Source organism: Eublepharis macularius, chromosome 1, assembly GCF_028583425.1.
Source record: "Eublepharis macularius isolate TG4126 chromosome 1, MPM_Emac_v1.0, whole genome shotgun sequence".
Classification (NCBI taxonomy): domain Eukaryota; kingdom Metazoa; phylum Chordata; class Lepidosauria; order Squamata; family Eublepharidae; genus Eublepharis; species Eublepharis macularius.
Window position 1 is genome coordinate 234,662,879 of NC_072790.1, and position 24,813 is coordinate 234,687,691.

Here is a 24,813-nt window from a genome sequence, read left to right on the forward strand (position 1 = left end):
TCTATCATCCTGGGGTTCACCCAAATCACCTCTGTCCCTCCAAACTGTATTAAACATGCCATAGAGGGCAAAAAACCTTTTCAAGGCACATTAAAAAATTTTTTTGCATGCCTGAGAAATCTACCAAGTTTACACAAAACCCAACATAGTCTGCGGGTGGTCCTATTTCACCATGCTACTGATGGGCTTAGGAGCACATTTACTATCAAGGGGTTATAAAAAGCAGAGCCCAGGTCAACTCCTGCGTACAAACAGGTAGAAAAATAGCTGCACTAAAAACAGCTATACTTTTTATAACAACATCATTCGATTTATATACCGCCCTTCAAGACAACTTAATGCCCACTCTACAAAGTATGTTATTATTATCCCCATAACAATAATCACCCTGTGAGGTGGGTGGGGCTGAGAGAGCTCTGAAAGAGCTGTGACTGACCCAAGGTCACCCAGCTGGCTTCAAGCGGAAGAGTGGGGAATCAAACCCGGTTCTCCAGATTAGAGTCCCGCATTCTTAACCACTACACCAAGCTGGCTACACACTTCTACTTTACTTACACTTTTAGTTACACAAACACACACACACACACCAATCTAAAGACCGAACAAAATGTTTATTAACATACAAATAAAAAAGACAGTCCACTTTTTCCCTTTGATTCCTGTGAAAATATTTGCTAAGAAATTATCTTCAAATTTCTTCTAAAAACTGAAGAGAGAAGTGGAGGAAGAATGAAAAATATACCAGACACACAAAAAGTATACAATATAGAATTATTACAACTTAAAAATAAAAAAGTACTAAACATGCCCAATTTTGTTGGGGGAAGGGGTGAACAGAGAAATTATAGAAATACAACTTAATCTTATCCGTCAGTCTTCTCTTGATGTTTATTGGTGGGGACTGAGGTGGACCGGAAGCCCAAAGATTGATATAACTGCTAAATCAGGATATTATGGGACAAGGGACAACCTATTTAGCAAGCTCCTCATTTAGCCAAAAAATGTCAGGTTCGGAAGCTTTGAAAACTGTCCTCAGTATTTCAAACAAGCAAAATCAAGAAAGAATAATTATTTTAAGTGTGTGTTTTTAAAATGGTTTTAGAAGCCTTCCCCCTTTAAAAAAAACCCTGTTTAAGCATTGAAATAACCTAATAAAGGCAGGCAGTTCATACTGGCTTCAGGCAAACCAGAGGGTCCCGTAGGAATGGCAGAGAAAACGAATGGGAACTTAATAGCTAGGAAAGGATTCATTTTCGGGGGTCTAGATTGACAGAGGGCTCCGGCTCCACAATTTTTACAATCTTTTTTGGGTTGCTAAGCGAGGTCTGGATTGACAGAGGGCTCTGGTTCTAGGAAACACATCGCCTTTGAAAGCAGCCCCCACCACAAGCAAATGACTCCCCTTCAGCTCTGTCTGAGCCAGCTCAGGTTGGTGCAGACTGAACTAACGGTGAGAGGCAGGGCTCAGCTGCAGATTTCTTACTGCCCTAACTTGGGCAAAAGCAGGGGTGCTCCTGCACATGCCAACAGAACACCCAAGACACCCACGCCCCCCCGCTGAAAGAATTGGGGGGGGGGTTGAACCTTGAATCTGTGACCATACTTGAAGAAGTGAGCGCACTCAAGACACGTGCACCGATGTGGGTAAGGTAAAAGCCTTTTCCACTGTGCTGGATAGTGCCCCGTTTCCCCAAAAGAAAAGACACGGTACAAGGCCTTGCCTTTGCAATCTGGATCAGGGGCTAGTAGAGCCATGCTGAACTTCTTCCCTTAAGACACAAAGGGCTGCCCCAGAGGCCTCAATGTTAATTTGGAGTCCTCTGGGGCAGCATTCTCTCTCTCTCAAGGAAACGGATGCCCTCCGGACCGAAAGCAACCTACGAATCTCACGTGCCTGGCTTTCAGCAAGCCAGCATCAGTCCCAAAGCCTTGGCTCAGAGGCCAACGCTGACAGCTGAAAGCAAGCCAGGTTCTCCTTTCCTGAGAGGAACTTGGAAGGTAAGGAATGGTGTGAAGTTCTCCCTGGCCCTGTTCCCCATTATTCAGGCACCCTACTTCTCAACAAACTTCTGGAGGTAAACTTTATTCTGTAAATGGAGGGCGGGGAGAGAAAATATCTGGCCTGCAAGCAGGTCAGAACCTGCCACTATCTTCATTTTTCTAGGGTTCACAAAAGCTGGCCATTCCTGGTATCGCTGCCCCTGCTAAAAGCCATCCATAAAAAACAACAGACTACTCCCTAGCCTAGACGTCCATTACAGGTCTGAAATTGCGGGATCCCAATTGCAGGAAGAAAACTATAGTCACCTTCCTTCCACTTCTCAAGATGCAACTCACCCACAAGGGCATGATTCAAACATACGAAATAAAACACAGGTTTAAAAAAAAAAAAAGTGCACCATTGGGTGGGTGTGTAGGCTAACATTTTTAAGGCCACCCAGAAAAATGTTGCAAAGAGATCAGGGTAGGAGAATCCATTCCCCGCTTCCTTCAGCACGAACGGCAAAGGCAATGAAACGCACCCTGAGGTGGAAGTGGAGCCCTGAGGTTGCAGCTTCAGTGTTACATACGGGGCTGCTATCCAAAAATGCAACCTGGACAGCTTGTGTTTGTGTGTGTGGGGGGGGGGCATGTTACAACACACACACACAACCCCCCCCCCGCAAACTATTGGGCTGAGAAAAGAATGCCAGCGGCAGTTACTTGGCAGTCAGCCAACAGAACGTGCTTCTGTTAGGAAGCCATGTTCATCCCATCAGGGACGCTCAGAAGACGAAGGACTTGTCCCAGGGGCGGATCTTAAAGGAACCCCGTTAGCAAGAGGAGCAAAGTTCCTACACAGGGAATGAAGAGCGGCAGCTCAAGGGATTAACCAAGGGCAGGGACTGCCTTGCCTAGGGATGAGGCCATGAAATAGCATTAAGCGAGGCACGGGTTCATCGGAGACTTTGGGGGAGACTTTAAAACAAACCGTTTCGCTCCTCAAGATACGCAATTCATAAATGCTGTTCCCCCTTTAAAGTGAACGCAAGAATCTTAACCAAAGCAAGCTGTTCACCACATATGGTTTCATAGCAGTCCTTCGAGCAGGGCTTCCAGACACCACGAAGTCAAACTCTGACGTATCCCTACCCTTTTTGCTCTGGATTGGTTATATGCAGAGCTGTCTATGCACCTTGGTGATAGAGGACCTTCTCGAGGTGAATCAAACTATGAATCAAGATTTAAGGACGAAAGGGAAGTTGTCTGAGAGATCCACATGGCTCGATACTTTTCCAATGTACCTAGGGAAATGGCTAGATGAACAGATTTCTGGATGCAGAGCAGTAAATAAGATCTGTCTCTAGACCTCTACAAAGCACCCTTTTTCTAGAACTGGTGTCAAATCAACAGAGCGAAAAATAGATACAGTTACCCCTGATGTTCTCCTAAAAACAGCCACAGTCAATTTACTACATATTACAGGCCTACAGAAAACAGCAGCCACACTTCACTATGGTCAAGGAAGAGAGGTGCACGGTCAACGCAAAGTGAAGGAAGTTCACATATTTGGCCCTTCTACTGCAGAAATGGATTTGCAGAACTCACGAAAAGTCCATTCTTCCTCAACCCCTTTAAGCTTGGAGACTGAATCGTCCCCAATGCTTACTCGTTTAAGTGGTAACTATTTCTTCACTGCAGAAATATGAACTTCCAGGTCCAGACCACACACAAGATCGGGGGCTAGGCCTGAGAGTTAGGCATGAGTTTAGTTTCCAGACCCTCCAGAACGGAGGAAGATCTTTTCATCCTGGGATTCAGAATGCAAGAGTCCTTTGTTATGGCTCAGGGGGGGTGGGGAGCAAAAGATGCGAGTGGCAGGATCAGGTGTGTGTGTGTGGGGGGGAACCAAAGAGAAAGGCAAGTTTATCTTGAGAACTGGGTTCTTTGGGAGACGGTGAACAGAGGAGAATCTCAATGGCAACAGCCTCCACAGTGACTGCCCGAGTGAGTGTGTTGGCTCTCTCCCAATTTTGTTCTTCGGCTGAGGATTTCATAGGAGCAGTCATCTCCGCAGCATCCAGACATGCTGGGTGAGCTATCATCCATTTCAAACCTGCAAAATAAGGAGAAAGGTGAGTGGGGGGGGGGAGGGGGGGAGTTTGCATGTAGAGAAAATCGCCTGACATATACACCAGGAATTCAACCATTTCAGGAACTACGTGGTTGCCTGATTGGACCAGTGTAACTGGAGCCAGGTAAGCACAGCGTTGCTCACATGGGCGAGCGCTCTACTTGCACCAACAGTGTCACGCATAGACACTAAGCTTACACTTTCCATCCATGAAGAGGGAAATGGTAAACCCATCCACAACTCGCACACACGGAGGGGGGGCACGCATGAGCAGGGAGAGGCAAGGGTTAGCAAGCCGCAGAAACAACTGGACAGGCCCTCCACAGTCCTTCATGAAGCATGAATCGGAAACAGGCAACTTCTCGCCAAAATCTGTGAGGGGTCAAGAGCCACAAGGGACAGACCTAGTTCTTACTGAAGTCATCAGCCTATGCCTGGGCAAAGCTGTACGTTCAGAATATTAGTATGCCAGAGCAAAGGAAAACCAAGAATCTTTCTGCTTAGGTGGCTAGTTTTCTAGGTTCGTGGGTTTTAAAAAAAAACACAAGCAAGAGCATGCCATCATGTAATCTGCCCTGCCTGCCCCTACACACTTACAGCCATCTGAAATGGCTGAAGAATAAGCCATGGTCTCTGCTATCATTCCCCCGTTCCTGACGTGTTCTTCATACAACAGATATGATGCTTGTCTCCTTGACAGACTTCCATTTGCTATTATTGAATTTGTTCCTAAAAAGAGAAGTACCTGGGCTAAGGCTTGCCTCAAAGCCAAGCCTTCTGGTCTAGGAGCTCTGCCTCCTGTCCCCTCGCACTTAGAGATGGGTCATAAATGCTCAGAAGTTGTGGAAAAATACACAAGCATCACCCCCAAACCCCAGCCCACTATTACTTCACACATTTCAAGGGTGAATGTTGGTTGAGTATCAGGAGTTTCAAGCATTTTCTCATAGGGACAAGAGCCACTCCCTTTAGACGGCAGACAGTCAATGAATTTTGGACGGTTCATCTCTTTTACCATCTCACTCTCTTGCAACCCAACTTGATGGTGTAAACTACCAGTATTGTTATTGTGCTGGGACACAGAACAGTAGAGGAGCAACTCGACATTGAAAGAACTGCTTTCTCCTCGGAGCCCTAACCTGAGCATATTCCAAATGCGGAGAAACTTTTCTGCATAGGCATCCATTTAGTGGCGGGTGCCACTTTAACATGTATTTTGCATGAATTCAAACAATGTGACGTTCTTATCTACTTAGCCTAACAGACGGGACTAAAACAGATGTAGGCAAATTAGTTACACGCAGTGACACATCTGGACCACGTGAGTTCATCATACAGTCCACAACCTGCTTGATTTGTCAAGAGTATTAGACTCTGGACTGCAGCGTCAGCTAGCAGACTGATGCTTCCACAGAACTCTTAAAACAGCTCAAGGGCTGAAAGCCATTAAGAACAGCACAGTAGGAGAGAGGCCAGAGAGGTTTGTTTCTGAGGCCTCCACATCGGATGCCAACTCCTCTTCGTCTTAGGCTGAAAAAACTTGCCCATACCAGGACTAGAAGCTTATTAGTTTCCTTATTAGAAATAGTTTGGTGATTGATCTTCCTTAATTATTGGGAAGACATGGCCGTGCCGCAAATTAGACAGGACCTAATCTCAATATTATTTGTGGCAGCAAAGACTGCAATTGCAATAAAATGGAAGTTGCAACATCCACCATCTCTTAATTTGTGGCATACTAAAATTTGGGAACAACAGATAATGGAGAAAATATCGGAAAAAATATACTAATGTCTACTAACATTGTCATCAAACTTATATACAAAATGGAGGCCTTTTTTGAGTTTCTTACAAACAATGAGTTATTGGCATCTAACTTACCTCATCGAGAGATCATCAGCCTATATATATAAGATCTTTGTTCTTCAATGTATTAAGCTATGTATAAAATGCGATTTCAGGAAAAAGCACCTCTGTTATTTAGTCTCTTTAGATACTTTTTGTAATTTTACATTGGATAGTTACTGTTATTGTTCATGTTTATAAAATAATTTTTAAAAAGGGAAAAAAAGAAATAGCTAGTGTACTAAGAGTGGTGGGACTTTAATCTGGAGAACTGGGTTTGATTCCCCACTCCTCCACTTGAAGGCAACTGGGTGACCTTGGGTCAGTCACAGCTTCTTGGAGCTCTCTCAGCCTCGCTCACCTCACAGGGTGATTGTCGTGGGGACAGTAATAACGCACTTTGTAAACCGCTCTGAGCGTAGCATTAAGTTGTCCTGAAGGGTGGTATATAAATGTTGTTGTTATTATTATTATTAGTTGAGCAGTTTAATTTAGTTTATTTGGTTTTTACTCACCCTCCCTGGAAGCCGGCTCAGGACTGGTTACAACAATATTAATAACAATAAAACAACTTAAAATACAATATGTAGAAGTAAAAAGTCACATTATCAAGTTAAAACCAGGTTACCCAAGATGGCTCTCAGTGTTCACCATACACCTCATCACTTGAGATGTTAACTCAGATTCATGGATAAGGAGTATCTGTTCCCATCCCTGTTGCCCACCCACCTTCCCGCACAATCCAGAGAGAAAAAGAATAATTAAGCTGTTTTCTTACTGTAAAGCTTCTCTGAAGAACTGATACGCCCCATGATTGTGTTTAAATACTGTTAACATGACTTTCTTCATTTGTGTGCTGAGAGGGAAAAAAATCATAGAGAACCACTGTCAACTTGAGGGTCAAAATTCAGGAGGAAAAGAAAAAACAGATGCTAAATAAAACTCCTTGCCTGTCCCTGGGACTGTAAGCACTAAGGTGAATTCTAGTTCTTTGTAAAAGGAAAGATGACACGAGGAAGCTTTTATATTCAGAGGGACGATCTCTATTCAGTGTATTAGATCCAGACTAAATTTTCCAGTGGCAGAACAGAACTTTCCTCCCTCCCTCCCACTGCAGCGCACTGATCTCCACAAAATGCTGCTCTGGAGGAGAAGGGACTCTGAGGAACGGCACGATGGGGGTCTGCTGTGGTAAAGAGGAATTGCTGAAAATTGCCAATTTAGCCTGGATCAAATCCACTGTCTGATGCAGAGCGTGATATTCACAGAATCGTTAGGTTCTAAGAAATAAGGCTAAGGACACCCGTAAGAGAAGAGCCAACCTGAATAAAAATGAGGAGCAAAATCTAAGTTTGGAAATACCTGGATTATTATTATTGTTATTATTTTTTAATGAGAGTAAGGAAAGTCTAACTACACTATTGGGGATTATGACGTGTACGTGCAGCAGCAGGTAAGGGTGCTTCCAACCACCAGAGGGGTTTCAGAGAGATCTGGCCCAAGCAGAAACTGTATAGTGAATTGATCGGTCCATCGAAGTCAATTTCCTATAGTCAGAGGCTTTAAAGGGCCTCAGGTTGAGGTCCTCCACATCACCTACTACCTGAACCTTAAAACTGGACTTGCCGGTGATGGAATCTGGCAAGCAGATGGTCCACCACTAAGCCACGGCCCGTCTCCTAACTGCTACGCAACCCTTTGCTGCTCGTCCTCTGCCAAGAATAAGTACATGCAACTGAATCAAAGGCACATTCTTTCCACTTAGCCCTGCTTCCATGTCCTGTAAGTTAACTCTTCCTCTTATACCAAATATTAAATGGTTAGTTCCTTTGGAAAGGGATAGGCTATTAAGATTATGTCTCTCATAGTACGGCAACATACCGACCTCTTCGATTTATTCCCCCACCTCTTTTCTCCCATCCTTGATACCAAACACGAGGCTGAAGAGAGAACCCAAATAGTTTGCAATAGCTTTTTTTTTTACTTTGAAAAGTCCAAGATGTGGGATCTGATTTCAGAACTGTATAAACCCACGTACAAGAGGGCCAAAAAGAGTCTCTTTATTGCGTTCAAGTCATTATACCTCCAGAAGCATTTTACTTGGAGCAAAAGTCCCATCGATACCTATGGAATCTGTTCCAGGTAGGCACGCTCAAGATTGCAGCCTCAAACAGAGGGACGTGTTTACCTGTTTGCCACGAGCTGCAGTATCTGTATGAGAAATTTGCCCAGACCTTTCCTTCTCACTTTGCTTTCCAGCTGCACTTCATAGCTAGCAAGAGAAGTGGGGAAACGATGAAAGCCATTCCCTACAGCTTAAGCACGCCCAAGACTTGAAATCCTCCCATGAAATTCTGCAATTCAGTGCAAAAAGATGGACTTGGAAGTTTTTTTCTAATTCGAGCCTCCCTTGTGGCTTCGACTGATCTCTTGCAACATTAGGATAAAGCAAGGACATCATAAACTGGGTATTCTAGCCCTCAAAGGCAAGGGGGAAAGGCTTCTAAATGGGAGTCAGAGATTCAACAACTAGAAAGGGCAGGATAAGACCATCTGGGAAACCACCCAGCTTCTTCTCGCTCAACCTCCCTCCCCATATCCCCTCAATACTTTTAAGAACTAGCATAGTCCAGTCGCTAGGAAATGGAGCTATGAATCACGAAGTCTCTGCTTCAAATACTGTCTCTATTATCATCTTCCTATGCTTTCAGACTCAAAAGTGCTGTTCTTCACCCCAGGGATAATACTGATCTATCTTACAAGTTTGTTGTAAGGAACGCTGATAGGAGTAATATTAAATAACTCCGCATTTATATGGTCACCACTAGAAGTAAAGCACTTCATACACATTACCTTGTCATGATCCTTACAACAGCCTTGCAAAGCAGGCCACTGTTATATCCATAGACAGTTTGTGGAAGAGGCGAGGAAGAACCCAGCCTGTTCTCTTAGTCACTACTGTACACCAAATCCCTGGAGAAGTGTACTGAACACTCAAAAATAGTTTCTAAAGCTACCTATCATTAACATATTAATTCTACCATTTTTTCAGGCATGCTGATCTGCAACACTGTATTCACTCATTCCTCCCCTTCAGCCACTCCAGCTGCTGTCTTTTACACATGCACACAAGTTCTGAAAACCTCCAGATTTTGCACCTGGTTTAAACACAACCATCTATGCAAACAAGCAAACGTCTGCCATTTATCTCATTCCCCAAACTGGGCTTCCTTGACTGGAGGAATGCAGACACTGTGACAATCTTTATTCCCCCGTTCCCGCCCCCCCCCCTCCAGTCAAAACATGCCAACCAGGACACCTACCAATAGAGAACCTCCTCTCCACAATCTACATCGAAGCGGAAGTGTGAGAAAGCCACGGGGACCGAGCCGTCTTCCAGAGCAATGAGATACCATGCTCGGTCATCTGTCAACTCATCCCGTTTCTCCCGGTCTTTCCAACCCCACTCGCTCTGCTCGTACCTTTGGAGGGGGAAAAGGGGAGGTGAGGAGAAAAGCAGCAATGTCTCAGGAAAAGGCAGGCCTCCTGGAAACAGGAAACATTGACTTTTTGGTGCCTCCGAGAGGTAGGGAGACCCAAGTCGACCTCAATCTCCTTTTCCTACCCTACTTACACTCTTATGGCTTGAAGCAAGAATTTGGGGTTGCAACCTGGCAAATCGAGATGGAGATACTGTTATGTAAGGTCAAGAAGCTACTGCCTACTCTCTGTGATTGGGTACGCTCATTGCATTCCCCTCCTCTCTCCAAGCAATTCTGAAAGAAACTCCTCAACCTTACTAGAAAGTAGGGAGGAGAACAAAGAGAAAGAGAAGAAAACCCCCAAAACGCAACAACCTGCACCACTTGCTTCCGCGTGTCCCAACAACTGCTGGTGACTGCGCTGGACTGCACCCCCCGTATTCCCCATAACACTTTTTCTTCAGGTCTTACAGTGTCTGCATATTTGTCTTGGTTAGTTCAAAAGCCCAGTCAAGTGTGGCTGGGTCCAAGCTGGATACTCGTTTACATTCGATGGAGACATTTAACCTGCAAAGAAACAAGAATAATAAGGTGGGAAGGGGACATTACCAAGATTTGCGGCTGCATCCCTTGACTAGAAATCAGGAGACATCAGGAACAAGTTTTATTGCAAGTGTGGAGAGAAGAGTGGCTCACAGGTCACAGTGAAACCACGACACTTGGAAATAACAAATACAAATGCCAGTTCGTTTGAGAACTGGGACAGCCAGAATCTATTTTTTTTTGTTCTAAAACAAAAAGACCACGGAGTTTTTACTCACCCATTCCTGTCATATTTCTTGAACACAGGGAAAGCTTCCAAGGGGTCAACCAGCTATAGGGGAAAAAAGCAACTGATAAAGAGGTTGATGTCTACAGAACAATCTGGTAAGAATATGTCTTTCAGGAACCGGCTTTGAACAGGTCTACTGCCACGTTAGACATGGCAAAGGTCTTGGCCATGGGCAGTGAGAAGGTGACCCAACTAAGTACTTTACCAGGGGGGTTCACTTGTGGCAAGCCAAGCACCATCTTGGGGAACCAGGCAGCGATATATCACAGGAGCTGGGTGTTACTCTCCCCACCCCCCCATCTATTAGGCCGTCAATTACTTGAGGACAATTAAACACGCACAGATCTAGAGTATTATAATTTTACTGGCTTTCTGCCCCTCCCCCCCTTTCAGTTTATACCTATATATTTCCCCAGCGCACTCATACAAGAATCTTCTTCCTCTTGTTCTAGGGACTCTATTCCTCAGCTTGATACGATAAAATATCAAAACTGCAACCTGAGGAAGAAGAGGGCATACCGAGGTGAAATTTTGTTCGAAAATACTGTTTATCCTGACAAGAAACCTATGCGACTGCAAATGTTTTAGGGAGGTTCATTTATGAGAAATCTACGGAATGAAGAACTTCAGTTTATTATTTATAAAGTACCCGCCAGTATGTGGTTTTATAAAATATAAATTTACGAGTTCCTGCCTCGAGGAACTTGCAATCTTAAAATTTGACAAAGGGGGAACGATCTGTGGACAAAAAGCTAAACAAGGCAAGCATATGTATTTATTTCAGTTACACGGGCTTAATTTTGGTAGGGGATGAGGACCAAGGAATTCTGCCAAAACTTGTTGAGAAAGGATTTGTACCAAGAGTGAGAGGTGGTATCATACAGGGGTTCTGGGAGACTGCTCCGGATTATTACATTTTCTTCTTGTTCTTCGTTGCTGAACAGCTGCTGCCCTAAGGCAAGGGGGAGATGAATGTATTTATTGTGTATTATATTTTAGGACATAAGAGTATCTGTGCTGGATCAGACCAATAGTCTATCCAAGCCAGCATTCTGTTTCCAAGAGAGGCTAGACAGATGCCATGGGAAGCTTGCAAAGGAAGGAAGGGTTTCATCCTGCCCTTTCTCCAGAGAGGCAGAGCATCATTCCTCCTCCGCTTGTTTTTTGTATCCTCCCATAAATCCTGTGAGATAGGTTGAGTTGAGGGATCGGGACAGACCGAAGGCCTCCCAGTGAGCTTCGCGGCTAGACAGGGTTTTGTATCTGGATCTCCATGATCCAACCACACCGTACGGGCTAAATAGTAAAGAGTCCAGTAGCACCTTTGAGACTAACCAACTTTATTGTAGCATAAGCTTTCGAGACCCACGGCTCTCTCCGTCAGATGCTGTGGTTCTCAAAAGCTTCATGCTACAATAAAGTTGGTTAGTCTTAAAGGTGCTACTGGACCCTTTACTATTTTGCAAATACAGGCTAACACGGCTCACTCCTCTGGATCTATGACCATACGGGCTAAGAAACAGTGGAAGAGGAAAAAATGAGGCTTACTTTGTTTGCAGCTTCCACCTTGGCAAAGACAGCGTCCATAGCTGCCCGCTCCTCCAGTCGTTTCTGTTTCTTCTCCTTGCCTTTACTCGACTTCCTCTGAAACAAGAGGGTTGAGATGTTACAGCGGGACACAGTCCATCTCACCTAAGCTCTAACAACAACAATATTCGATTTCTATACCGCCCTTCAGGGCAACTTGACGCCTACTCAGACCGGTTTACAAAGTATGTCATTATTATCCTCACAACAAAACACCCTGTGAGGTGGGTGGGGCTGAGAGAGCTCCTAGAAGCTGTGACTGACGCAAGGTCACCCGGCTGGCTTCAAGTGGAGGAGTGGGGAATCAAACCCGGTTCTCCCGATTAGAGTCCTGCTGCTCTTAATCATTACACCAAACTTGCTCTACCCAAACACTTCAGCATGCAAGTGTGGATTCCCCCTACATAGACTATACATCCCAGCAAGCATTGTTGTAAGAGGTGCACTCTGGGACTAGGAACAGAAGAAGTCTGCAACGGCAAAAGCTGCACAGCAGGAGGCATTTTGAACAACCACTTGATTATGCCAGCATGAAAAATTACGATGATGAAAATTCATATGCATAGTTCTTCTGTTACAGCTGCACAGCAAGATTAAAATAAAAATGAGGCAGGAACACCCATCCTTGCAGTTTTATGCATTAAAACTGGTCCCACCATTCGATGAAAGCTCAATTTATCTACCGTTTAAGTGCAGTAAAGCTTGACGCCTTTGGCGAAATTTTTTTATAAGAACGAAAGCTTCATGCCGAGCCTCCTAACAAAGACACAACCAGCACCTTGTTGGCAAGCTGGTAAAAGAGTCACTAAGGAACACTGGGGTGATGCCAAGACGACCCAGCTCACAGGCTACTTAGCTGTTTTTCAATGGTTACATTTTCCCTACATAGATATCGCTCCTGTTAAGGCCACACACCCTGCCAAGCAAGTCTTCAAAAACAACAGGGAGCCAAACTCTAATAGAACAGAACCCTGGCCTTCTGCTTAGAGAAAACAGCTTACCACACTGTGCCTGTTTCTTCCCCCCACCCCACCTGCTGTGCTACAAGCCAACAAAAATCTGACTTGGAAATATTGCCATTAAAAAAAAAATCTTGCTACAAAGTTTTGCCAGGCTGGTGAGTCAGAAAATACCGGTAGTTCAGAGCCAAAAACGTGCACTTAGCCTCAACACAACCTTTCCACCCCCATTAAAGTTCAAATAAGGACGCCCTTTTTTTCCTTTCTGACATGTAGTTGGCTAGGAAACAAGCTGAGAGTCTGCGGCTAGCTAGGGAAAACTGGAGCAGGAAGCCAGCCAGGCAGTGAGCTCCAGAAGTGGACAGTTGCCTGCAACTCTTTGGCACAAAGAGGCCCCAATGCTATTTTTCAAACACGCACACACACATGCCTGAACTCAATGAGTTATCTGTCAATAAAAAAAAGAAAATCCTTGCATATGCCACTTTGCACATATGAAGAAAGCTCTTCAGTTCAGAGAGGATGATTGAGCTTTTGGACTGACATGACCTCTCCTTCACCTATGGCAGGCTGTAAGTCCCCATCCCCAACATTAAGGCTTTCTGATCACAGACTCCAGTGGAAGCTGTATCTACCAAAACCTGGGGTCTAAATGAATGAATGAATAATGTCGTTTTGGAGTATTTATCTACCCCTACCCCACCCAAGCCCTAGTTTCACAATCCAGATTCGCAGAGCTATCAAGCTACTGAGAGAGAGCATTCTGACAGAATGCTGGATACTAAAACTTTGCGGGCAACAACTGCCTCCTGTCCATCACAGCCATTTGGATTTAATCCTAACAGCGTCGGTGTTCAACAATTCGGACATGAAACTGCCATGGCTCAAAAACGGGAAAAAGTTTCCCTGTAGATCAAAAAGTTCCCTACATGAGACAGACACTGAAACCATCATCTGCAGGTGTAGGCTCTCTCGTTCTGGTTACCTTCACCAATGTCATTTGCCTAATTTTCCTGCCATCCAAGTGTCACATCGCACAAGCCTTTCCCTCATGTCTTACTGCGGCATTTAAGCACTTTTGCTGCAAGCTCCAGAAGTGGACAGTTGCCTGCAACTCTTTGGCACACAGAGGCCCCAATGCTATTTTTCAAACACGCACACACACACATGCCTGAACGCCGGGTGCTGGCAAGATACAAGAGGTAAGGGGGTGTAGAGGTCAGAAAGGGATAGGCATAAGTCCTTTGTGAGACACTCGGTGGTTATTAGCCACCTTGAACCCTCAGAATGGAGCAGCATGTAAACAAGCAAGACACAATTTATAATTTATAAGACACAACAACAGTTTATATTCCATATGGACGGAGACACGTAATTAGCTCAGCATCCTAATAAAGATGGAGTGATTTGATTTTATTAGTAAGGAGAACCCACCTAAACATATCCACAATCTGTTATGAGCCTCATGTAAGGTCATTTAAGTTTTTTAAAATTGTGTTTTTATCAAGTTTTTCAAAGTTAAAGTGGCTAATAATCATTACAAGTTGAACCTCCTGTCATCCCATTTCCTTACTAACCCCCCAAATATTCCTTGCATAGCTACCCTAGCCATTCCCAATGCTCACCCCTCCCTCCACCTCATATGATGTACAACTTCCCTCTCTCCCCTATACTGACCCTAAAATAGCTCTGCATTCCCCACTTCCTCAACCTCCAGCTCCTGAATCTCCCTCCATAATTACCATAAACATCCCCTCAATATGGAGCCCCCCCCATGCCTATCACTTCAGCGTAAGGCCCCTCAAATATCCTGTCCCCGTCAATAAACCTTTGATATTCCTGGAACAGTGTTATGTATACACACGTCTGGTTTGGTATTAATTTCACTACAGACCTAGCCTGTGGCTTGTTATGCATTGCATATTCATTTCCTTCTGTTAACTGACATCTTGGGGTTCACTTGGGCAAAACAGCAGAAAAGAAATCCGGAAACAAAATAAAACACCCTCACCCCAAACATTCCCATCTGTACATAATTATTATAACACCACGTAACAGTATTTCCACTCCCAGTTAGTCTAATTTCCCCCCGGGAAATTCTACATAGAATTACTCCAGTCCAAGCCCAATGGGCTTAGATTGATTGATTTCGTTTACAGTCAATGACCATTAAGAATCATCGATACATAGTTACGGTATTCCCAGAGAAATGGGGAATACATGAAATTTCCAAAATATAAAAAATACATCCCAAGGTTTAAAATACACATTAAAAACGTTAAAATTGTTAATATCATATTAACAGGAGGCAGAATAAATCTCTATGTACAACCTTATTGCTTGCTGTGATTTTATCACGGAAGCAATGGGCTTAGAGTAACTCTATTTAGGATTTCACTGCAAATCCCCCCCATCTCAAACTCCCCCTTCTTTGCACAATTACATTAATACCCACACACTAGCCCAGTTTTTCTCCCTCCAATATCAGACTTTGAATGCCCACCCCCGTTAACCCGCACAAACATACCCTCCAACCCCAAACCATCCCTAAACAGGTATTTCTATCAAATTTCCCCCAATTATTTCCCCTTCTTAATACCAGAATTTCCCCCCTCCTAACGTCCCAAGTGCCCCCAACTTTCTCCCCTCCCACACAAAACTTCCCATATCCCCCAAATTAATCCTCAGTCCTCCATCCCTCCCGTGAATGTCTCATTGTTTGTGCCCCAGTATAAAACTTTCTAGCTCCCCATATCTCCTCTCCCCCCCATTCCTGACTCTCTTATTCAATGACCCCCCCCCCCAAATGTGGAACCTAGGCCTTACTTACTCCCATAATGATGCCGGTGGTTACGACCCCCCTACAAACTCCTCAAAAATCCGACAACTTGGGGGGGACGGCAAGATAACTAGGGGAAGATATATCCTTAGTGCGCCTGCGCAAGGCCCAAAACAACGGGGCAGGAGGGGATAACCCAGCAGCACCTGACGCACAGCGTGGAGGTGGGAAACATCCATGAGGAAGGGGGCGTTCTCACGCAGGCGCGGCACGTTCTGTGGGCAAGAAAGAGGGCGGAAGGTAGAGGCGCGGACGTTCTGAAGCGCGTGCGCCGAAAGGGGTGGTGACTAAAGCGTTGCAGGACTTGAGGGAAGACGAAGGGATTAAGGGGTGGAGAGAGGGGGGGAAAGGCGGGAAAACAGAGAAGGAAAGAAAGTGAGGAACTAGTCGCGCGTGCGCCGTACTGGTGGAAGCGCACTTTCCAACGGTCGCCGGGCGCGCGCCTGGCATTATGAAAGGTGGATTTTTGGTTGGCGCTGATTGGTCAGTGAGAGGTAGAGGCGGATTTTTGCCTCAGGGAAGCCGGCGCTTATTTGTGCCTGTAGAGGAAAAAAAGATCTTCTCGGGAGTTCTTTTCGCTAGGTTCATATAAGCATAACGAATTTAAAACATTTTGTGAAAAGAACAAGCACCGTGTCTTAACTGGTGCCTCAGATAACTCCACACGTGAAATAGCCTTTCATTTATTTAAGTATGGACACAAATGAAAGTCTCTTAAAATTGAGGCATTCAAACCACTCCATTATTGGTTAACATGGCTTCAGTGATCACACCACCCACATCATTTACACAGTAATTTTATACACCGCCTTTCTGTTAACTACATTCAAGGCGGTTTACAACATCGCTGTTAGGCTAATTCTGATAACTAGGCATTGTAAATGGGGGCGACTGAGGCTTGCCTCAGGCAACTTAGTGAATTAAATCCTCTTTTAAGTGCCTCACATTTAATTACGCCTTTAAAATGACTGCTGAAAGTTCCTTCAAGTGAAATTTGATTTGCTTTCTTCTCTATGGGAGTTTATCAAAATGTCAATTTAAAATGATCAGCTTCAAACTTTTCTTGTGTCAGAATTAAACCCTTTTCTCTAGGCCTGCAGCCTGTGGAAAGGTGCAGTTTAGCTGTTCTCCGGCTTGCTGTTCAAATTTTGGTTTTGAAAGTGGATCATTTTTTAAACACTTGAAAATTAAAATTGTATTTATTTACTAAATGTACATTCTCTTTCCTTACATCAGCCTTTTGAAGCTGGTTAAGCTAATATAGAGTGAGTCACAGTGGCCCTGGCTGAGGAAGATTTGAACCCAGGTTTCTCCAGTCCTAATAAAACACCCTAATTGTTATGAGGCTGGACAGCTGGCAATCCAAAAAAAATGGACTTCTGCAGCATTTACAAAAAAGATGGAATTTCCTCCCCAGGGAGATTAATCTGTTCCTTTCTATCACTGTCTTCTGCCAGTGAGTGGGTGAAGACTTTTTTGTTTTGTTTGGCATTTCCTCTCTGATTTTCATTGACACTCCTTACTGTTTATGTGTGTGTGCGACAGTCATGTGTGCACACACACATATATCTATATACATATATGTACTTCTAAACTTGTTTTAATCTTTTTATTGTGCTCTACCTTAGGTAAGTTGGGTGGAAAGGCGGCTTTAAAATGTTTTAAATAAATAAATGCCCCACCGGCATGGTTATGCTACATTTCGAAGCTGATCCACGTTCAACTAGAACTACACCAAACAGTATGTTGTTTTTCAAATTCTATTTACAGTTGTCATTTTTTTCCTGACAGAAGCTTCCAGTAGGCAGAAGGTCACAATGGGTGCAATCCTAAGAACCTTTTCAGGAGCAAGACTTTTTGAATAAAATGGGATTTACATCTTCAGGCCTGCCTAAGCTTGTTCTCATATCTGAAGAAGTAAGCTGTGACTCAAGAAAGACTCTTGCTCTTTTCTACTTGTTCTCTGAGTGTAACTTACCTCATTATGCAGGGACAAAATTCCTAAGCTCCTAAACGTACATTAAAAATGTGTGCATGCTTGCATATATAATACTGTATACTATTCTGTGTGTGTGTGATGTGCCGGCAAGTCGCCTCCGACATATGGCAACCCTATGAATGAAAGACCTCCAAAATGTCCTATCATTAACAGACTTGCTCGGATCTTGCAAACTGGAGGACGTGGCTTCTTTTATTGAGTCAAGCCATCTCGTTTTAGGTCTTCCTCTTTTCCTACTGACTTCTACTTTTACTAGCATTACTGACTTTTCCAGAGAACCTTGTCTTCTCATAATGTGACCAAAACTCATTCACAGAAACTACCCATCTCTGGAATCAGACAGGAAAAAGAAGAGCCTTCATATTGACAAAAGATACAGATTAGCTAGCCCTCGTGGTTTCTCCTCATCACACACATCCTATTGCATGCATCTGCTTGGCAGCCCTGGTCAGATATATTCCTTTGCCTAACACCATCATAAGGACTTCCAGATTGTGGTCATCACATTTTCTAAGCACTCCTTTATGACAATTCAGCATTATGGAATGGGTCCCATGTGCTACAGCTGTCAATTGTTATTTCATCAGTTAATAGACTGCATATTATTTCACCACACTCAAATATTGGCACATATTTCATGAGAATGCCACTGTATTGTTTATTTATTTACTTCATTAATTGTCCATCTTTCTTGTTAAGCCTCCAAGGTGAATTACAAGACTATTAAAAATGTAATAAAACCCAATATAATAATACAATAAATAATGTCATACAATTTATATATGGTTTGGTGACACCTCAGTTATCACCAGTTATCTCAAGGGGTTTTGTAAAAATTTTTTTTTTAAATCTCAACACAAAATTAATTTAAATTCATTTTAATTTAAAATAAAATGCTATACTACTTTTTATACTTTGGCAATTTTTAAAAAATGTAGATTTTTTTTAACTTGGAGCATACGGATCCTTTCTACAATTCCAGTGGGCACTAATTCTCAGGAGCTGAATTTTGGGGAGCACAGCAGCCTGTACCAGGAAGGGGGAGTCAGAAAGCTCTTTTCAGTTAACAGAATTTTACGCAACTGGCATAGGTAACTTCAAGTTTAATACATGGATGCTACTATTTCTTACTGAATTAATGTGATTGTTTAATTTTTTTTTAAAAAAAATTATTTTATACAACATATAATTCCAAATTGATTTATTTACAGAGAGGGAATGGTTGCAAAAACAAACAAAACGATAGGGCATCTCAAATTCCTAGTAAAGGTTAGTAATCACTGTATTATTACAGTGATCTCTGAAGAAGAGTTATTCCCTTCTGAATCAATTGAAGTCTGTTAGTCTGTGGCAACAAAAATAGCAAAAGGCAAACAACATTTTTATTCGTTCATAAACTCTAGAGCCCACCTTCAGATGTATCTGAAAAAGCAGGTTCTAGTCCATGAAAGCTTATGCTGGAATAAAACATTATTAGTCTTCAAGGACTCTTTTAACAATGAGTTTGTTACTTTGCTTTATTTCTGTTTTAATTTCTTGGGCAGGGGGCACTTCTTAATATGTAGGCTTATCCTGGTATTCCAAGATAAAGACTAAAGGAAAGAACAATTCAGTGAATGTTCACCTTCAAAGAAACCTTCCCTAACATTGTTAAAAATTATACAAAATCACAAGCTAAGAACCTAAAGGACTTTTGGTGAAGAGAAATCGCATGCCCCCTAGCTGCCTCTCCTACTTTTGTACCCTCATCCACCCAATATCCCACTTTTTCTGTCTTTCCACACATTTCTCCCTCCCCAGCCCAGTTGCCACTTTCTTTCTCATCTTCCCCCCCTTGTCACTGTTGCCCCCTTTCCTTCCCAGGCCTTTCTCTCCTGCCAGCCCAGTTGCCACTTTCTATCCCCCTTCCTCTCCCATCACTACCTTAGCCTGTTCTTCCCCAATTAGCGTGTGTGTTGGGTGGAGGTTCTGTCTTGCTTGTTACCACAATTGGGGCTATATGGCTCAGTGGCAGAACATTTGTTTGGCATGCATAAGGTTTCAAGTTCAATCCCCAGCATCTCCACTTAAAAGAATCAGGAAGGATGTGAAAGATTCCCACCTGAGATCCTGGAGAGCCACTGCAAGTCTGTGTAGACAATACTGACCTTGATGGACTAATCATCTGATTCAGTATCATCTTCACATGCTTTCCCCTCTCTTCTAGCAGCAGGCTGATGGTGACGGCAAGAGAGTTGGAGCACAAAGGGGCCAGAAAAGGCTTTTTGCTCCAAACCTGCACTGTTGCCCTGCTCATCAGGGGATGGAAAGTCTGCTGTTGCCTCCTCCATACTGGCCCTGCTTTTTTTGTCCCCCCCCCCACACCGTTATCACCTTTTGTGGCATCCTAACACCTACCATCATCTCTTTTTCCCCTCGTTCTCCTTCTTCCCACTCCCTCTCGGTCTCTATGGCAGCCACTGCTGCATTGTTTATGGGGGTTGCTAGGTAACCTCTGAAATGGCAGTTAAGATTTTTAAAATTTCATTTATACTCCTCCTTTCTTCCCAATGGGGACCAAAAATGGCTTACATCGGCGAGCCAGTTTGGTGTAGTGGTTAAGAGCGCGGGTCTCTAATCTGGAGAGCTGGGTTTGATTCCCCACTCCTCCACTTGAAGCCAGCTGGGTGACCTTGGGACAATCACAGCTTCTAGGAGCTCTCTCAGCCTCACAGGGTGTTTTGTTGTGGGGATAATAATGACATACTTTGTAAACCACTCTGAGGGGGCATTAAGTTGTCCTGAAGGGCGGTATATAAATTGAATGTTGTTACTGTTGTTATTATTAACATTCTCCATTTTATCCTCACAACAACCGTGTGAGGTAGGTTATGCTGAGAGTATGTGACTGGCCCACCCAGCAAGCTTCCATGGCAGAGCAGGTATTTGAACCTGGGTCTCCAATATCTAGTCTGATACTCTAATCACTATATCACACTGCCTCTCTACAATCTTGCAGTGTAGTATCACAAGATCTTAGCTTCGGCAGTTTTGGGGGGATTTTAAATGTTTTCTACAAACCTGGGAACTGACCCAGGTTTTTTTTTTTTTTCAAACCTACCTTCTCATACATGGCTTCATTGTGTGGTTTTTTAAATCAGCATTTTGGAATCATGTTCAGAATTAGATATATAGATCAAAATGTCTTTAAAAGTTAATTTTATTGTTTCACAGTGTCAGGCACTAGGATTTTTATAGATAATGAACAAACCTCTTGGTGAGTCTGTGCAGTTTGAAATAGAATTGTTTTTATGTATTTACGTATGTATTTATTTATATAATGTATTTATTTACATTATTTATAGTCTGTTTTTCTCACTGAGACTTAAGGCCTGTCTGACTTCTAGACAGAGTCATACCTAAGTAAATGGGCATAGAAGAGCGTAATTCTGCTTAGGATTGCACTAAGAGTTGGATGAGGTCTTTATAGACCACCTAGTTCCACCCCAGAACATCCTTAGCAGATAGTTGCTCTACCTCTACTTGAAGACCCCAAGCAAGAGTAAACGCACTGCACCCTCCTTGCCAGGTAACTGGTTCCCTTGTCAGACTGTTCCTACTGTTAGAAAGCAACTCATAATGTCTATTTAAGAACACTTATACCCTCCCACCACCAAACAAATTAGTCCTCAAGGCAGCTAACAATATTTTTGTGGGTGTTATGTGCTGTCAAGTCACTTCCAACTTATGGTAACCCTATGAATGAACAACCTTCCAAATGTACTATCGTTGAGAGCCTTGTTCAGGTTTTGCAAACTGGAGTCCATGCTTTCCTTTATTTAGTAAAGCCATCTCATGTTGGGGCTTCCTCTTTTCTTACTGCCTTCAAGTTTTCCTAGCATTATTGTTTTTTTCCAGTGAGACCGGTCTTCTTGTGATGTGACCAAAGTACGACAGCCTCAGTTTAGTTATTTGAGCTTCTACGGAGAATTCAGGCTTGATTTGATCTAGAACCCACTTTGTCTTTTTGGCGGTCCATGGGATCCGTAAAACTCTCCTCCACCACCACATTTTGAATGAATCCGTTTTCTTCCTAACAATATTAGGGTTGTTCTAATAAGATGACTGCTTTAAAAATACGTGACCATTCACAGATTAATGGCCTGTCAAATGATCAACCCTACCACGCACAGAACAGCATGTCTGTGTTTCAGCACTCCATGGTCATTAGTGCAGATGAAATGTTTGAAAGCCAGTGGATGTGTGCCCTGGCCCAGTTGCCACACTGTTTTTCAAAGTTTGTGTCAGTCTGTAGTGCGGAGGAATGTGCAGTGCCGATATTAGAAACTTTCCATCCAGTTGGGCTTGTGCATATGTTAAGCAGCATCAAACATGCATAATGCTGTCAGATGAAAGACCTCCTTGGACAATATTTTAATTTTTGTTGCTGTTTTTGTTACAGGGAGCAGGTAGAGTAAAGCTATGAATCGGGAAGTCCCTGTTTCAAATGTTGCCTTTGCCGTGAACTCACTAGGTGGCCTTAGGCAAGCCATTCTCTCTCAATCCCCATCTGGAATATGAAGGCAATAATGTTTTATTTCTGAGGCTGATATAAAAATTTCAAGAAGGTAATGTATGCGAAGCACTTTGAACTCTCTTGACTGTAATATAAATACTATCAGCTTTCGTATGGGGCCATTAGATTTGCACGGCCCCTCTGTCATGGGGGGGGGGTAGTAGCCAAGACAGAAGATGAGGAAAGGCAGGGTGTTTGATTGCTTCCTTGGCGCAAAGGCAAACAAAGTTTTAATTTTACTTTGTTGTCTACATAGCCCATTCCCACTGCCGCCCCCTAATGTCCACTTTGTCCCTTCACGATATCTCCTGTGCTCTGAGAATCTCTCTACACAAGGCATCTTACATGGGGGTCGTTCAAGTGTAGGGAGATGCAATGTTAGCAGGGAAGTTAGTTTAAAAAGACAGAGCCCACAAAGATCGCTTCTCAGAGAGCTTGTTAATTTCATCTTCACCTCCCCTTTGACAGAGCCTTTGGAGAGGTGAAGATGAAATTAACAAATCCTCTGAGGAGGAATCTCACCTTTTAAACTACCCTTCTGTAGAAATGTTAAATTGACAGAGCCTCTGGGAGGCAAAGATGAAATTAATAAACCCTCTGAGGAGCGATCTTTGCCAGCTTTTTTAAAACTATGCTTCCCAGCTAACATGGCGTGTAAGTGTATGTAGTGAGACTCTGAGTTTCCTCACCAACTTTTCTAGATTGTCTCTGAGTCTTAACATGTTTGTCTATCTCGTCAGACTCCTGTTTAAACACATGCCTGTGTGCATGCACACGCGCACTATATCTTCGAGTGACTGTTTGTGACAGGACAAAGAAGACATCTTTGCTGTAACCTGAGCCAGGGACCACCAAACTATAGAACACAGGCTTCAATTTGGGAATAGGGCAGAGCCTTTGAACATGTGCAGAATGCTCTTCTGTCAACCAAATCACCACAAGAAACCTGACTTCATCTGAGATTGAAGATAAGGACTTCCACCATGTGACTTCCAGGCCTCAGAAGGAAGCCTCCGTGCCTTTCCTCTCAAGCGAAGTCAAGGCCTGGACTTCAGCCTGAATGTCTGCAGGGCACATCTGATCCTTCTGAGAAAGGTAAGATTCCACCCACTCCATGTTTAACTCCCATTCCTCCCAACCCCACAGCTGCAGCTCCCCAAGATATTTAAAGAAATATTAATTTGGCAAGTGCACCATGAGGCCCCCCACTAAAGCTGTTTCGGATGTGTAGGTGACCAGGTTGGGACCAGTGAGAAAGACATTTTTCTCTCTGCAAGTTTTCCTGAGGCAGGCATGACTCAGTTGCATCCCTGGGAGAAAGGTTCTTGCCAGCCTGCTTTTGACCTCCAGCCAACCATCTCTGCCACACCAGGTTTTCTGCATACGTGCATAGAATACATGGGGAGGGGGGAGTGTCAGGAGAAGGAATAAGAACGGAGGAGGAGGTGGGGAGGCCCTTTTTCATCATCAAACAACAAATTGATCCTTGAGAGTCTAGCTGGTAATGAGAAGCCTTTACTTTGAAGCAGAAGAGCCTTGGATCTTTATCTCCCCTCCAGGTCCCTACAGATGCTTATTCCTATCTCCGTAGCCATAGTAGATGGCTTTGTTGCCTAGGGCTGTAATACACATAGCACTGGTCTCTTAGCAGGGGGGCTGTACAGTTAACTTGGCCCCTCACAGGAGTTGTAGTGGGGGCAGAAATGACGGCTCCCCTCCTGCACTGTTGACTGCACTGATCACTGTTTTGGAACTGGGTTTTTTAATGTTAATTGATGTTGATGTTGTTTTATTGTGATTTTAAAATGTATTGAAATTGCTGTAACCCACCCTGAGCCTTCTTGCGGGGAGGGAGGGCTAGAAGCCCAATGAATGAATTAATGGCTTGCAGCACAATCCTGAGCATGTTTACTTGAAGAGAAGTTCTACTGAGTTTCATGGCACCTACTCCAAAGTAACTGTGCATAGAATTGCAAGTTGTCGTCATTGGTTACAATAACATGAAAGCGTGCTGGTTTATATAGGATTGTAGCCTAAGAATAATGGCCTGTAGCCAACAAGATCTGCTTGCAGAACAGGACTTTCCTGCTCCCCCTCCCATGGAAGCTCACTGAGCCCTCTTTCATTCCTGGAGATCAGCAGTCCCTCAGAAACAGCATTAGGGGCAATGTGGAGATTAGCCGAAACCTTCCCCAGTCTCTTCAAGACAGAAATGCCTTTGGAACTCTGTGATTGGCTACAAGACAGTGTTTTCAGCATTTATATATGGCATTTGAAGTATTTCAAAGCATTTACTGTACACTTATCTGAGGGCCAATGAGGTGTAGTGCTTAAGGTACCTTAGTAAACCTGGGTTCAACTCCTCACTCTGCTCTGCAGCTTACTGGTGACCTTGGACTAGTCATCACTCCCTTTCAGTTTAAACCTACCTCACAGGGTTGTGTCAATGAAACAGTGGAGGGGAGTACCTCATCCGCTGATCTGAGCTCCTTGCAGGGGAGGATGGATAAAAGTGAGACAAGTATACTTGGGAGCATCCCTGTAAAAGTATGACAGAATTTTCTTCCCCGTATTGTAGATGGGGAAGCGAGGCTGAGTATG

The 24,813-nt window shown here is 43.6% G+C and overlaps 1 protein-coding gene across 2 annotated transcripts; it reads right to left on the reverse strand.

Moving 5' to 3' along the window:
• Positions 1 to 592: 592 nt before the first annotated feature.
• NAA40 (N-alpha-acetyltransferase 40, NatD catalytic subunit) lies at positions 593 to 15,830 on the reverse strand. Of its 2 annotated transcripts, XM_055001830.1 has the most exons (8): positions 15,650 to 15,830; positions 11,822 to 11,917; positions 10,263 to 10,315; positions 9,913 to 10,008; positions 9,283 to 9,441; positions 8,148 to 8,231; positions 6,738 to 6,815; positions 593 to 4,096 (listed from the first exon to the last, which is right to left on the reverse strand). In XM_055001830.1, exons 1-8 carry the CDS (start codon positions 15,653 to 15,655, stop codon positions 3,955 to 3,957), a joined length of 714 nt encoding a protein of 237 aa, XP_054857805.1. In that variant the 5' UTR covers positions 15,656 to 15,830; the 3' UTR covers positions 593 to 3,954. The 2 variants fall into 2 exon arrangements, with proteins under 2 accessions (XP_054857805.1, XP_054857812.1); XM_055001837.1 differs by lacking the exon at positions 8,148 to 8,231.
• Between the last annotated feature and the right edge of the window lie 8,983 nt (positions 15,831 to 24,813).

Bases quoted from the DNA above. Each gene is read 5' to 3' on its own strand.
- NAA40 (XM_055001830.1), bottom strand. The intron at 6,816-8,147 runs GTAAACACGTCC...TTTCCCTCTCAG, and splicing joins CTGCAGCTCGTGGCAAACAG to CACACAAATGAAGAAAGTCA. The intron at 4,097-6,737 runs GTAAGAAAACAG...CTTATTTTGCAG, and splicing joins TTCTTCAGAGAAGCTTTACA to GTTTGAAATGGATGATAGCT.